Source organism: Cervus elaphus, chromosome 24 (assembly GCF_910594005.1).
Source record: "Cervus elaphus chromosome 24, mCerEla1.1, whole genome shotgun sequence".
Lineage (NCBI taxonomy): Eukaryota > Metazoa > Chordata > Mammalia > Artiodactyla > Cervidae > Cervus > Cervus elaphus.
The window spans coordinates 22,738,125-22,754,587 of NC_057838.1; the positions used below are offsets into that span (position 1 = coordinate 22,738,125).

Consider the following 16,463-nt stretch of genomic DNA (forward strand, 5'->3'; position numbering starts at 1 on the left):
GAGCCTCACTACTTCACGTGTGGCCCATGGACCAGCAACCTGGGCAGAACTTGAGAGCCCATGAGAAATGCAGACTCTCAGGCTGCCCCAGGCCCTGCAAAATCAGAATTTGCAGATGAATCTGTGGTTCACATTTTTGTTAACATTTGAGAAACAGGATTAGAGACCATTTGGTCCAACACCCTCTCCTCCAACATACACACACAAGGATACATAGACATACACACACAGCAAATACCGGATAGATCAAGGAAGCTGAGACACCAAGTAATACACTCAAAAACACAAGTTGATTATCTGCTGTCTCTTTTTCACATGAAGGGGCATTTTCACAGTCTTATTCAAAGAAATCTGTTGCAAGAACTTAGCAAACAATAAATCTCTAAAACGCTTTAGAGATCTATTAAATATTCCTTTGATCAGCAGTAGCTTTCTTCACATGCCCTCTTAGAAATGAGGGTGAGTAGTCATGCAGCAGTTTGCTTCAAAACGTGTTCCTTTGATTTGGATTTAATGCTCTGTCTGTGCAGTTTGAGAAACAACATAGTTGCTTACATACAGTCCAAGTTCCCTCTCATCTTCTCAAAGTTTCGGCAAGGAGAGCTTCCAGGTCTGTATCACGTGTTTCACGTGTGTTCTAAAAAGTGCACAGGGCACACAGGTATTATTTCTGCCAGCCAGGTGTTGTGTCAGAATTCGTGAGGAATATTTCCAAGGCCACCTCAGAAGAAGCACAATTGATGCTCATGTGTTTACTGATAAAAACGCAGTCTCTGCTTTCTCTCTTATATTATGAATCGCTTGGGCAGGTCTGAGGATTTCTGGTTGTTGTCTTCAACATTATTCCTTGGTGCCTCAGAAATTGACAGGGGCAGAATTATTGGTCTTCGCTTTTGCCTTAACTGCCAAATCTCCCCTGGAAGCAAGGTCATAAGCAAAGGGTGAAGCATCTGTCTAATGCATAGCCTCAAGATGACAAAAAGTCAAGGAGAAATTGACGGAACTGTTAGGAAATTGGCATTGCACTTCATAATCAGAGATTTTACCACACCTCTTGGTCACTGGCAAATGAGATAGACAAAGAGATTCAGTATAGACATGGAGGATCTGTGGACGTACTTGACGATCCTAACCTAATTAACTTTCAAAGGACACTCCAAAAGAATGAATATATTAATATATTTACAAAGTGGTTTCCCAGGCAGCGCTAGTAGTAAAGAACCCGCCTGTCAATGTAGGAGACATAAGAGACATGGGTTTGGGTTGGGAAGGTCCCCTGGAGGAGTACATGGCAACCCACTCCAATATTCTTGCCTAGAGAATCCCATGGACAGAGGAGCCTGGCAGGCTACCGTCCATAGGGTTGCAAGATGTCGGACATGGCTAAAGTAAATTGTCACGGCACACATACATATATATGTATCCTAGATCACTTTTACACCTGAGACTAGCACAACATTGTAAACCAACTGTACTTCAATTAAAAATAATAAAAAATTAAAATTAAAAAGGACGCTTCATCTAACAAATGAGGAATTCACATTGTTTCTAAGAACACATGGAACTATTGCTTACCTACTGGACTATAATGCACGCTTCATAAATTTCACAGAATTAATAAGATATAGAACACATCTTTCTAACTACAGTGCAAACAAGATAGAAATGAATACCCAAAATATAACTAGGAAAACCCACTCTTTAGGAAATTAAAGACATACTTTTTAAAAGCTAATATGTCAAAGAAGTCATAATGAAAATTGAAATATATTTAAAACTAAATAATAATGAAAACACTACCAGACTTCCCTAGTGGTCCAGTGGTTAAGAATCTGCCCGCCAATGCAGAAGACACAGGTTTGATACCTGGTCTGGGAAGATCCTGTGTGCTGCGGAGCAACTAAGGCTGTGAGCCAGAACTACTGAGCCCAAGCTGTAGATCCCTTGAGCTCCAACTACTGAACCCACGCACCACAAAATACTGGCGTCTGCGTGCCTTAGAGGCAATGCTCCGAAAAAAGACAAGCCATTGCTACGAGAAACCTGTGAACCACAACTAGAGATTAGCCCGCACTTGCTGCAACTAGAGAAAGCCTTCATGCGGCAAAGACCCAACACAACCGTAAATAAATAATTTTTAAGAACACATACCTATCACAACTTGTGGGATGCAGCTAAATTCGTGCCTGGAGTATTTAGCTCTAAAATTATTTCATTAAAAAATAAAAGCTGAAAAGTAATAATCTGAGCATCACATTCAAGAAGTCAGTAAAAAAAAAATTTAGAAAGAAGTCAGTAAAAGAAAAAGAATAGATAAGGAAGGCAGTAATAAAGACAAGGAATTATTACGTGACACAGGTAGATCAGTAAATTCTAAACACAGTTCTTTAAAAAAGTAGAATTTACAATTGATAATTTTAAGAGTAAGAACGATGAAACAAAAGTAATAATTTTAAAAAGAGAAATGTCAACAAAGGTTGACAGGAAAGCATCTTATGACCAACTTCACACCAATAGATTTAAAACTTCAAATGGACAGCTGCCAAGAAAGTTATCAATGACCAAAGTATGACTCAAGAGGAAATAGAAATTAGAGAACTTGACTTGGCTTCCAATTATGATAGAAACAGAATCAATATTTTAAGTTTTTTTCACAACAAAAATGCCAGACCCAGGCAACTTTATAAGTAAACTTGACCAAACATTTAAGGAAGATAAAATTTCCAGATTAGCTAAGCTCTTTCAGGACAACAGAAAGTGCCAGCCGGCAGCATTCTCTAACTTAGTTTAGGGGGCTGGTATAATGCTGACTTCAAAGCCAAAGGAAGACAGCATGAGAAAGAAAATCGCTGGCTCATCCCCCTCTTGAAAATGGGTGCAGAAATCTGAAACAAAACCACCTCAGTACCCTGAACCCAGTAACATATTTTAGAAAGGCAGCGCATAATTACCACGTTGAATTTATTCCAGGAATGCGAGGTGAGTCAGTGTCAGCAAGCTGATGATGTAACTTGTACATGACCAGGTTAAAGCTGAGAACCCACCTCAGCAGCTCGTTGGAGACATGGGCCTCACAGGACTGCGAAGTAAAAGAGAAAGAATGTAGAAAAGGAAGAGAAGAAAGCTTTAGGGGGACTAGCAAAAACTGAAGATTGATTTTGCATCTGTAACATTAGAAAACATACCTGCAGAATTAACACAGATTTTGTATGTTTCCATGGATGAAATCAACAGCCAAATTATTTTTCATAAAATGAATTTAAAGTACCAAACATAAAAAAGTGTCTGATACATTTTTTTTGGTAAAACAGCTATCTTTCTTTATACCTTTCCCCTCACATCAACGTCTTAGAAATAGCCAGAAGGAATGGGTTTTTAAAAAAATCATTTTTGAAATGTTCCAGTTCTGTCTGTAACCATTTGACTGAAAACACATTTGGAGTCACTTCAAATAATGTTCAGCATAGTTTAAAATGATACACATTGTTGTGATGACTAATGGATAGTCAATGAAGAGCTAAAATAATTTAAAATTACAAAACTGTAAAATCAAACTGAATATTGCGCATGCATCTTATGTAGTCTCAATTTTAGCTTCAATGAATAATTTTCTAAGAAGATGGTCTTGTTATGTTTCCATTCAACTATTCAATATTCTTTAAATGTGTCCAGTTTTATATTTATGGAATCAAGTATTATGCCAAGATTTCAAGTAATCACTTAAAACAGAGAAAAGTATTGCTGGTCTCTACTGTTTTTAAACCAGGAAGTTGCATAGCCAAATATTCAGGCAGACAAGGTCTGTAAGCATCGGCCCTTCATTTTCCTACAAAGCGGAGCTCCTTCCATGACCGCATGTTGACTTCCTAGGGATAATGGAACTGCGTCCACCAGCTCTGGAACCATAAACCATGGACAATAGATGTTTACTGAGCATTGGTGCATTTACGGGGCTCTTGTTCAGAAGTGTGTTTCCTTCACAGTGACTGAGTCCATTTGCAGGACAGTGGAGATTGTCAGGGCTAACTGAAAGAGGGTGCAGAGCTCTCTGGGATGTGTTTCTCTTCCTCTTCTGGTTTCCTTGACCCTCTGAAGGAGACCCAAAGGGAAGACTAAAACAGCAATGTATTATTTTTGATTATCAAAGCTTCTACAAGGTAGAGTAATTTCAACACTATGGGCCCTATCATATAGACTTGGAAACATGTGCCACCTTTTATTTTTATTTAAGAACGATACATGATGTTGGTCTCCAGGGTAGATGCTTGAACTAGCTAAGGCAGAGCCCCCCGATACCCATCAACCCATCAGGGACCTCCCACAGCTGTGTGTGTGGACAGTGACAACTCCTGCCCATCTTAAGAAGCCTTTTTCTTCATCAAAGGCCACAGAGTGGCCGCTAACGAAGGTAGAAAATTGTGTATTTTAAGGACACACTAAATGAGAAACCAGTGTTTAATTTTTTTCTCAGTAATAGCCCCCAATACATTGCCAGTAAGAGATTGAGGAAGTATTTTGAAGTTCAAAACCTCAATCTGCAAGTAGAATACAGAGATCATCAGGAAACTAGCATGAAGATATTTAATAGAGATCAAAGAGCCTGGTACTTAGAAAAGTGTATTCAAATACAGTTAAATTGCGCCATACCTCACCTACCCTACCATCCCCTTAACAAACGATTGGATACATTTAACATAGATGAATGACATGGTTTCTGCTCCTGAGAAGAGCTCTGCCAAATGAGACCAAGCAATGCAGGAGGATGTGTGCTGGCCCGGAGGCGTGAACGAGGGTGTGGGTGTGCAGAGAGTGCGGTGTGGACCCTGTAAGGGGCGCAGAGGGCAACAGTTGGGACATGACATGCGAGCTGGGTCGCTGAGGATGGGGAAAGGCGGGGAGAAACCGAGCTGAAACTGTGGTGCAGGGAATAAATAAAGCTACGTCTTTCAAGCATGTTTCCAAAATATGGACTCATAAAACTGGACTCATAAAACTCCTACTTCTCCTGGTCTCTTTCAGTGTTCACGTATCCAGAAAATGGCACCGACGATTTCAGAGACCAAGCAAAGAACATAAACCACCAGGTATTTATGGACATCTCAGAAGACAGACCAGACAGGGTCTTTAGGTTATTCTGTAGGTCACCCCCCAAGTGGGTCATGAAATCACTTTAATGGGGCCCAGACTAGCATTTTTAGAGAATAATGTACCATAGAGTGCATAGCTTATGGCGGCACTGAGCAAAACAAATATCAACGTGTCCAAGGCACAAAGGATAGATATTGCACTGTGTGCTTCTCTTCCTGTTATGTATGTTACATACAAGTTGATATGTGCTCTACAGTATGTAAATTATATATCATGACTATATTTCATAGTACATAAATATTGTATTTTATGTTAATTTACATATATAATTAAGATGGAATATTACTGCATAAAGTACTTGAGCTTTGGGTAGCAAAGTGAATCACAGATAAAAAGAATATAGTTATGTGCAGTTTTTGTTTATGTTTTCTAGCTATGGCATCTATTCATTATATTATTATATATTTAAATGTATAGTTATACATTGTATATCTGCATGCATATAAAATGCTACACTATAAATATTACATGTTGTATAATTTTAATTTATCTTGTATATTATAAAGCAGAAACATTTATATAGCTATAACATTTATGTAGTTAATAATAACAGCTTATGTTTATATAATTCCTGTAAAACTCTTGTATAGTTTACAAATTAGGGACACAATAATATCGACCTCACAGGGCTGTTGTTAGCATTGCATGTGCTAATCCATGTGCCATCAAGCCTCTCAGACAGCAAGCTATCAAAAAACGGTAGCTTTTATTATCATTGTTGCAGTTTCATAGTCAGTGGATGGTGATACCATAACCAATCAAATCAGTCTCAGGCCACAACATCTTTCATTTTTCCACAGCATGAATGAACTTATTTCTGGATGAATACACTCAGATCCCTTTGATATTACTAGACACAAAATTGTCCATTTTAGGGAATAGAAGTTGTTTACTACTCTCTACCTGTCTCCTGTCTATAGAGAGAATATTCTCTTGCTTGGACTCAAGTCTGTATCATCTTTCATGAACAACTAGATCAAAGAAAAAAAAAGTGATTTGAAGAAAATTGTAGTATTTCTGACAAAAAGTTCCACATAAATGTTTTCAAATAGTTTGTAATGAAATCAAACTCAGCTGGGAAATTAAAAATAAACTTATGTTCGGAACAAAATAATAATGGTTAGATATTTAACACAAAAGATCCATACACTGGAATTACATTTAACTTCTCCATTTCCTGTCTTCTTCCCTTGCTCCATTTCTTTGTCCTTCCTTCTCTCATTTTTCTTTTATGTTTCTCTTTCAGGGACCTCTTTCCAAAGACCCATTACAGATGAACACCTATGTTGCCTTGTACAAATTTGTACCACAAGAGAATGAAGATTTGGAAATGAGGTAAAAAATATTTTTAAAGGAAGAAGAAGAATGAAAGATTTAAAGTCAGTGGTGATGTATGTGAAAGAAAATAATTCAATTTTCACTGCCTCCAAGTGCCTTAGAGCAGTGATTCTCAAATGTTAGCATGCGGGGCTGGTTAATGCAGATTGTTGGGCCTTATTCTGGAAGTTTCTGACTCAGCACTATTCAGCGCGTCTTGGGTGGGGCTTGATAATCCGAGTTTCTGACTGGTCTGCAGGTGGTGCTGACGCTGCTGGCCCAGGGGCCACACTTTGAGAAGCGTGGTTAGTACATCATCAGTAGAGCTGCTTCTGGCATTCTTCATGAAGGCTGAGCATCAGATGCACTTGGCATCCTGTGGGGTCTAATAGGGAACCAAAAATGTACTTGTTGCCCAAATTAACACTGACTGACGAATCAAGCTAAAACTCTATCTATCCCTGCCAGAGACTGGCAGCTCCCCCTGGCTCTCACCTAGAGGTTCTTCTGTTTCAGGAACCATCCCACCTCATGGTCAGTGAAACAGAGAGACAGGTGAGCCTCAGGGTGCTCATGAGATCCGAACCTTTCTCTGGACCACAGTCTCATGTTTCAGGGGTAGTGTGGCTGGAGTCAGTACTGTGTCCACATCCTCCTTGCTGTGTGATTTTAAGCAATGTACAAACATCGTGTTTCCCTGGTTTCCTTACTGATAAAAAGATAATAGTGACCTTTTCCCCTAAGGCATTTGTGAGGATAAAGCAAATAAGGTTCATAAAGCATTTAGAACAGTAATGGTAGACACTCAGGAACTGGCCATCAGTACAGTCTTTGTAACGTCGCGTTCCCCAGGTTGTGCCAAAGAAAAGACTTCACTCCTTCCCTCTGTTCATGATCCATGCCGCAAGCACTCTCAGGAGAGGGACTTGGTGTTTTCCAGCCCTGGAGCAGGATACAAGGGGCTGCTTTTGCAGCCACATGGGCCCTTAGAGATGGGTTCTTTCCTCCTCTGAAGAGCATGGAGGGAAAACCTAGCACAGAAAACCATTCATATGTCAGAGCACTAGGAAAATAGCCTGCATTTTACGGTGGGCCCCACCGTCCAAGTGCTGTGTCACTGGTCCTCGCTGCAGAAGGCTCTGGAACGCCTTGTCTCCACCCTGGAGCTCTCTGAGCTTTCCCACAACTCATGTGTGCTAAGTCACATCAGTTGTGTCAGACTCTCTGAGACCCTAGGGACCATAGCCCACCAGGCTCCTCTGTCCATGGGATTCTCCAGGCAAGAATGCTGGAGTGGGTTGCCATTCCCTTCTCCAGGGGGTCTTCCCCGACCCAGGGATCAAACTCACCTCTCTGACGTCTCCTGAATTGGCAGGCAGGTTCTTTATCACTAGCGCCACCTGGGAAGTCCTTTTCACATCTCAGGTCTGTCCGTTTCCCTGGTGTGACCCCTCTGGCTTTTGCCTGAACATGGTTCTTCCTCAGTGAAATCAGCCTTCTCCTCTTCCACTTACCCCAAAGTCCCTGAAGAGAAAAGAACTATCAAAAGCCTCCATCTAGACCCTGTTTCCTGGTCCCATTTGCCATTGGGGTCAAGCTGGATCGCTCAGCTGCCCTTCCTGGTACAAGGCCCAGTGGCCCCCGTAGCAGGTGTGGGTGTCCTGCCGAAGTCTGGCAGCTCCCCCAGCTCACACCCAAGGTCAGCTTTCATTGTTCATCTGTGGTCTGCTTCCAGCTGATTCTCGGGCTTTTCCCGGGCAGAGTTCAGGCTTGGTTCCTGGCTCCTTAGATTCGTTCGGACAATTAGGTTCTCGTACATCTGAATTTTCTCCATCCTGAGGAAGACTCACCATGCTGAACTCACTGGCTGGAGTTGTAAATGTTATCTAAACAGCCTGATTAGGCACAGCAGAGTGAGATGCTATTTATCAGGTGTAAGCCCCATTCTATCAAGATACCGCAAACCCTGTCAGTCAGAACCTACCTAGGATTCATCACTGGTGTAATCCCTTGCCCTCAACTGACAGTCCACGTTAACTATCTGCTGATGAAGACAAGGAGGACCTATATTTACTTTGCAGCGAACAGTATATTGGGTTCTTCTTGAGATTATCATTTGAGTGTCTAGAATTTAAAATTTAACAGCACCCCATTGTGCAGGCCCCACAGCTTCATCTTAGAAGATTGTTCTGAACGTATCAGATGGAAACAATAGCTCCAGAGAAGTCTCAGGAGTGAAGTCTGAACTGCCTGGTGGTGGTCTTAAGATATTGTGCTTATTTTAGTCAGTCGCAGGCCATTAACAGTCAAGTTGTCTGGTCACAAATCAAATGTTTACACTCTGCTTCAAGGCAAACAGGACTCTTCATTCCCAGGAATGAAATGTCTGCATTGCATAGACTGCAAGATTGGAGTGATAAATCATACTTAACTTTTTTTTTCTTTGCAAAGAGATTGTAGGTTCCCATTTTAGAAGCCAAGCTCTGATTTAGAATGTGTAAGGCAATGCTTTGGGGATTTCGTATCATTCCTTGAATGAACTAGGGCTTTGTGAATTATCTTTTCTCCTTAAACCGCGAGGTAGTAAAAATCCTTTTAACAAAACTTTTGTTTTCATCCACCTTCTTTCTGACCTGGGGGGCATGCTGGAGATTCTCCTCAGGAAAGAAAACAAAGGATACGAGAGTGGAGGGAATGTTGAAGTTGTGAGCTTGAGGACAAAGGAGGTCTAACTGGCAAAGCCAACAGTCACAGATCAGAGCAGATGGCCCATCACTTCAGCCAGAGTTTGCTGTATATCTGCTCAATAACAAGAAAGCTTTTTCTGCTAATAGCCAACAGTCCAGACCTCTCTCCAAACCTCCAGATTCTTCTGCATGCCTGCCCCAGGAGTGACTGGCACCCAGGACTTCTGTCCTGCCCCCCCACAAACCTGTCCCCAGGGTGAATGATATCACCATCTGCCCAGGCCTCAAGCCAGCCACCTGAGGTTTTCTTTTACCCCATGCCCAAAATGCATTCAATGTTCAATTCCTACTGGTTCTCTTTGCCTCAGATCTGCTTTATCCAGCCCCACCTTCACCTCTCCCTGGATTGCTATGGGATCCACCTGGTCTCTATACCACCACCACCCCATTCCTCCCTTCCCATTTACTTTGGGTGGAAAGGATGCTGCAAAGACAGCCCAGTGTCCTGGGATCGCCTAACTTTGGAGTCAAACAGAATGGATTCATGTCCCTGCTCCTCTATTCTCTGACAACAGGGCATCTTACCTAACTTTCTGAACCTCTGTCTTCTCACCTTGAAAGTAGAGATAATAAGGCCTGTCCTTGTAGGATGGTGGTAGTTGAGTTGCTAAATCATGTCCATCTCTTTGTGACCCCGTGGACTGTAGCCCACCAGGCTCCTCTGTCCATGGGCTTCTCCAGGCAAGAATACTGGAGTGGGCTGCCATTTCCTTCTCCAGGGGATCTTCCTGACCCAGGGATCGAACCCGGGTCTCCTGCATTGCAGACAGATTCTTTACCGACTGAGCTACGAGGGAAGCCCTTGTAGGATGGTTGTCATTAAATAAAATAACATAGTAGGAGTTTAACAGTGTTAATTCCAGTCAGTTCTGTTCATACTCCAGAGGTAGATGCTTCCTTTGCAGACATAAAAAATGAGGCAGAAAGAGATTGACATGCAACATGGATTCACTGAGTATTTAAGAATAAAAAGTGTGGGCATCACTTGACCTGGATTTAAGCTCTAGCCAAGCTACTCACTACCTGTGTGACCCGCATGAAGCTTGAGAAGTTTCCACAAGCCATCCGAGCTTCTGCTTTTATAATACATGCATGAAGAAGAGAATCATTGTGCCTGTCTTAGGTCTGCTCATGACACACAAGTGTGTTTATTTTTTTTTAATTTTTTTCTCTTTTTTTCCATTTATTTTTATTAGTTGGAGGCTAATTAACATGTAAATCCATGGCTGATTCATGTCAATGTATGGCAAAAACCACTACAATATTGTAAAGTAATTAGCCTCCACAAGTGCGTTTAAAACTCTCTAATGCCCTCCCACTTCCCTTGGGTCTAGACTGGAACATTTGCAGAGACGTGGTGGCTTCTCTCACCCTGGTGACTGCTCTGCTTCTCTGTTCCCCTCACCTCTCTGCTCCATCATTTGTTCCCCAAAAGGATCAGGCTTCCCTGGTGGCTCAGCTGGTAAAGAATCTGCCTGCAAAGTGGGAGACCTGGGTTTGATCCCTGGATTGGGAAGATCCCCTGGAGAATGGAAAGACTACCCACTCCAGGATTCTGGCCTGGAGAATTCCATGGACTAGTCCATAGTGTCTCAAAGAGTCGGACACAACTGAGCAACTTTTACTTTCACTTTCAACCCTTACCAAAGAAATTTTCTTCCTTGCCTCTGTTCCTCCCACCCTTCTATTCACCCACCACCACCACCCCCCTCACACACACACACCCTCTTCCAGTTGACTATTACACACCCAGTAAATCTCAACTCTTCCTTGGTGCAACCTCAGTGAGATCCTCTATGATATACTTTCATGACATCATATTTCTTTTCAAAGCATTTATCTCATTTTGTATTTATATATTTCTGGGATTGTTTGGTTAACTTATCTCTCCCTTGTAAAGCCCATGAGAACAAATCTGTATTTGTTAAATAACCCTGTGTCCCTGGAGTATAGGCCAGTTCTTAAGACTTCAGTTCAGTTCAGTTCAGTCACTCAATCGTGTCCGATTCTTTGCGACCCCATGAACTGCAGCACGCCAGGCCTTCCTGTCCATCACCAACTCCCGGAGTTTACCCAAACTCATGTCCATTGAGTTGGTGATGCCATCCAACCTTCTCATCCTCTGTCGTCCCCTTCTCCTCCTGCCTTCAATCTTTCCCAATGTCAGGGTCTTTTCAAATGAGTCAGCTCTTCGCATCAGGTGGCCAAAGGATTGGAGTTTCAGCTTCAACATCAGTCCTTCCAATGAATATTCAGGACTGATTTCCTTTAGGATGGACTGGTTGGGTCTCCTTGCAATCCAAAAGACTCTCAGGAGTCTTCTCCAACACCACAGTTCAAAAGCATCAATTCTTCGGCACTCAGCTTTCTTTATAGTCCCAACTCTCACATCCATACATGCCCACTGGAAAAACCATAGCCTTGACTAGATGGACCTTTGTTGGCAAAGTAATGTCTCTGCTTTTTAATATGCTGTCTAGGTTGGTCATAACTTTCCTTTCAAGGAGTAACCGTCACTTAATTTCATGGCTGCAGTCACCATCTGCAGTGATTTTGGAGCCCAAAAAAATAAAGTTAGCCACTGTTTCCACTGTTTCCCCATCTAATTGCCATGAAGTGATGAGACCAGATGCCATGATCTTAGTTTTCTGACTATTGAGCTTTAAGCTAACTTTTTCACTCTCCTCTTTCACTTTCATCAAGAGGTCCTTTAGTTCTTCTTCACTTTCTACCATAAGGGTGGTGTCATCTGCATATCTGAGGTTATTGATATTTCTCCCGGCAATCTTGATTCCAGCTTGTGCTTCTTCCAGCCCAGCGTTTCTCATGATGTACTCTGCATATAAGTTAAATAAGCAGGGTGACAATATACAGCCTTGACGCACTCCTTTTCCTATTTGGAACCAGTCTGTTGTTCCATGTCCAGTTCTAACTGTTGCTTCCTGACCTGCATACAGGTTTCTTAAGAGGCAGGTCTGGTATTCCCATCTCTTGAAGAATTTTCCAGTTTGTTGTGATCCACACAGTCAAAGGCTTTGGCATAATCAATAAAGCAGAAATAGATATTTTTCTGGAACTCTCTTGCTTTTTCGATGATCCAGCGGATCTTGAGACTTAGTAGATGCTTAATAAATATTTCATGAATGAATGAATAAGTATTGTGGAGATTAAATGAATGAACTAGCGTTGTCCCTGGCATATACAATTAGTGGGCAAATAGAGTCCATGTTAATAGAATGGACGCTATAAAGGAGGAAGCTAACCCAGCTCAAAGTGGTTTACCAGGACCTGTTTCCTGAAGGAGATGGGCCTTGAACTCAGGATGAATATGATTTGTTGAGAAGAAATTGTAGAAAAATAGACCAACAGTAGCCCGTAGTCATATTCACAAAGAACAAAGAGTTGAAGACAATGTGGAAGAAGCCCTGCTAAGCCAAACACAGTTTGGGCATGGTAGGGTGAGCCTCAGGGAGAAGGAGTGTAGGGCTCTGCCTCCTTATTCCTAGAGCAGCTCCTGCCCCCCTCAAAACTGCTGTGGTCCCATCATTAGTCTCCACCCACTGCCTGAAGGCAGAGGCTTCGCACAGTCAGCTTTGCTACACTGTCAGTGCAAACTTCCTTCATAAATTCATCTGCTGTTACCTCCCCAAAACTCTGGAGCTCATGGAAGCCATGATAATCTTCCTACCATCATGGGCAGAGAGTAGGGGAGAGCAAGGGTGCAGGGCGGAAAGGAGCAGTGTCTGGGGGTCACATAGACCTGGGTCCACCTCCCAGCTCTGACACATCCTAGCTGCATCAATTTGAGCAAACTGTTTAATCTCTTGCAGCCTCCATTTTCTCCTTCTTAGGGAGACTGAGCAATGAGATAATGTTAAAAAAAAAAAAAAGAGATGCTATTTGTGCCCAGTACAAAGTGAGGTGTACAGTTTGTTTAGATACCATCTCTTCATCATTTGCATCATTTCACAATACATTTTATTTTCCTGGTCTTCTGATCAATTACTCTAACGATATATAGTATATATATCTTTATAGATATATAGTTCAACACTCTGTCTTATCTTTGAGCACATCCAAGGAGACTTTATCTAATTAGTCTGGTGATAAGGAGGCTGTGACACCGTCTCTTACCTTCTGAGTAGGTTTTGTGGTTGCTGACATGACATGCTCCAGGTATGGAATTTTACCGCTGATACACGAGATGGATGTGATGCCATCCTGCGAGGGGCTCTCTAAGCTGCCCTTGCTGATAATTTGAGGTCTGATAACACCAGTGAGCCACCCGGGTTCCTCTGGCTGAGTGTAATGAGCTTGCATAGTAGATAACCTCTGTCATTAAGGGTCTTAGACAGTTTCCACCAAACACCTTTAATGTCTAGTTTTTTAAAAGTCCTGAAAATTACACTTTATGGAATGCCAGCTTAATTAATGAGCAAAGCTTTTTAAAATGTGACTTGAAATACAAACTGGAGAACCCCATAATCAGGACTGGCATCATGATCAGAGACTGTCTCATAAATTCACAAAAGCCGTGTGTCCGTCTTTCTCCTGACCATGTACGTGACTGTGTGTGACACACTCACATATGCACATACATCCCTACACACTCACAATCAGATACAAGCAAACTCACACACAGCCACACACACACACACATTCAGACACACATACACAAATACACGTGCATTTATACACACACATATTAGCAAAAGCTTGATAACCCTTTCTTAGCCTTTTGATGAAAGTAAATCCTGCCGTCCATATTTGCAATGTAACCTGTCTCATTGAAAGTATGCAAAATATTCTTGGAGATATCACTTATTAATTCACATTGATGCATATTTTTAAAATCTGTAAGAATAACTTCAGTGGCTTGGCCAAGTTGACATATTATTTAAATAGTCAGCATATATAAATAACTCTGAGTAAGCATGAACCCCTAAAACATTGTCAGGGACTCTGAAATAAAAGATCAAGCATAAACAAAAAACTCAAGGGTTCAAATACATATTTAAGTGACCATGTATGTCTATTCCAAAGAATCCATTTTGGTTTTCCACATCTAAATCATTTTCATTTTTATTAGTTCTCCCCAAACAGATTTATATGATAATGGCCATGTTTCATAAGGGGTGAAGAGGAGAGGAAAAATTCCTGTGAGCCAAAAGAGGGAATGAGGAAACTGCTGTTTGAATATTATTAAATTTTAAGAGAGATGTAAATTAATTGCCACTCAATCTGTTTGTGTCAGAATAGCTAAATTTGGGGGCCGTAAGAGAAAAACATATCTTCTTTTGTAACTCCAAATTAGATTCCTGATTTAAAGTCTTTAATTGCCAGACTCTTTCTTGGAAGTCATGAGTACCAGATTTTTCTATGTGCGAGTCTGAACAAAACCAGGCAACCAATTGTCCCATTAGCTGATATTCACAAAAACCTCTGGAGATGGGATGGGCTGAATTCACCTCTTCCTGATTTATTGAAAGCACCACTTGAAATAAGGTCAAATGGGACTTTAACCCTTGTGCAGCTATCTCCAGGATTTGTGTCATGTGCCACCGCTCACCTCGTGGTGAATGAGATGTAGTTCACAGGCCCTGTTATCAAAGAGCTCCCCTGGCCATAAGGCTGCAGGCCCTCGACAAGAAAGTCCCTTCAATATGAGGGCTTGTGGGCAGGGAGGTAGTTCCAGACACTGCTGCTGCACCTCAGGGGGACGCTGAAACATCAGCTGGAGCGAATCAGGTCTTCCGACCGCGTGATCCCACTGCAGAATAGAACTGTGATCTAAAATCTAGAAGGAAGAGAGGAAGGAAGCTAATATTGAGGGAGCATATACTGTGTATCAAGGGCTTCCCTGGTGGCTCAGATGGTAAAGAATCTGCCTGCAATGCAGGAGACCTGGGTTCAATCCCTGGATGGGGAAGATCTCCTGGAGAAGGGAATGGCAACTCACTCCAGTATTCTTGCCTAGAGAATTCCATGGACAGAGGAGCCTGGTGGGCTACAGTCTATGGGATGCAAAGAGTTGGGCTCAACTGAGCGACTAACACTTTCAATGTGTATCAAGTTATTTACACGACATAATCTCATTTAATATTTTAAAAAAAAAAAAAAAAAGAAGGCATTGAAACAGCCTTGGGAAGAAGCCAGGGAAGATTTTGCAAGGAGATGGCATCGCAGCCCGTCCAGGACTTCCAGAAAGAGTGGACATGAGTACCTGTACAGCTTGAACAGTGAGCAGTCATTCCCTCTTCCACTGAGGAAAGGGTAACAGAAGAATAATTCAACTATAAGAACAAGTGGTGTCAGATGCAAGCCAGTTGCAAATCCCATTCCAAAAGAAGTTGTGGAAATTCACTGCAGGAGCATACTTAGATTCTTACATTCATCCCAGTCTTCATTCTGGAAAGACTGTCTTAAAATTCAGTAAAGCTTAGCAAATGGACACTTAGCTGTTCAGTTCATATTCCAAGGAGACAATTTATGGTCTTTTACCCTTTTGAGGAGAGGGAGAGAGAAGCGAGTCCAGGAACCCACAGGTGGAAGTGGAGGCTTGGAGCTGTTATCTGGGGAGGCAGACTCTTCATCCACTTGTCTTTCCATCCTACACTGACATGATAGGTTTCCTCTCTGTTAAGGAAGACAATTTATATTAGCAGATTCAGATAATGGGTTAATTTTACCCTTTTTGGCCACTCACATTACTCCTTATAAATCTATTTGGATTGTTAGATTTGCTTCAAAAGAACAGGAAGTGTGTGATTATAGACTGGGGTTCATGAAAAGTCACTCCTGGTCAAGGATAATTTTTTAAAATTAAAATGATTACTGTTCTACAAATATAAAATGAGTACAGGTCAGAATTTTAATTTGAATCACTAATGAATGAGAGAACCAGTACACTTTAACATCTGATTCAAAGGAAGATTCACGCAGCACCCATATGTAGGCAATCAGGAGTGCTGATGTGAACTTACAAATGGGTGCAAAAGTAGATAATATTCACAGGGTAGTCATTGACTACTTTCTGCCAGACACAGTTCACTAATGTTTCTCGGGGTAAGGCTCATTTGCATTATTGCAGAGATGTGCAGTAGCTCAAAGACCCTAAAAGGGGGAGGTGACCCAGAAGGGTGCACCAGACAGCACCCCAGTTCAGTCATCAGTTTTGCCCATTTCAGAGTCTTCCAAATTGTCCCTGACAACCCCTTGCATTCTTTCAACTGATCAGTGAAGTGGTTCAAG

General features: G+C 41.7%; 1 protein-coding gene across 3 annotated transcripts in view; it reads left to right on the forward strand.

The window, feature by feature from the left end:
- Window positions 1-16,463, forward strand: part of STAC (SH3 and cysteine rich domain) — a 111,913-nt gene that overhangs the window by 74,403 nt on the left and 21,047 nt on the right. For all 3 annotated transcript variants that reach the window (XM_043886400.1, XM_043886401.1, XM_043886402.1), the window contains exons 7-8: window positions 5,020-5,084; window positions 6,395-6,483. In XM_043886400.1, coding sequence (XP_043742335.1) covers window positions 5,020-5,084; window positions 6,395-6,483 — 154 coding nt within the window. The remainder of the gene's footprint in view (window positions 1-5,019; window positions 5,085-6,394; window positions 6,484-16,463) is intronic.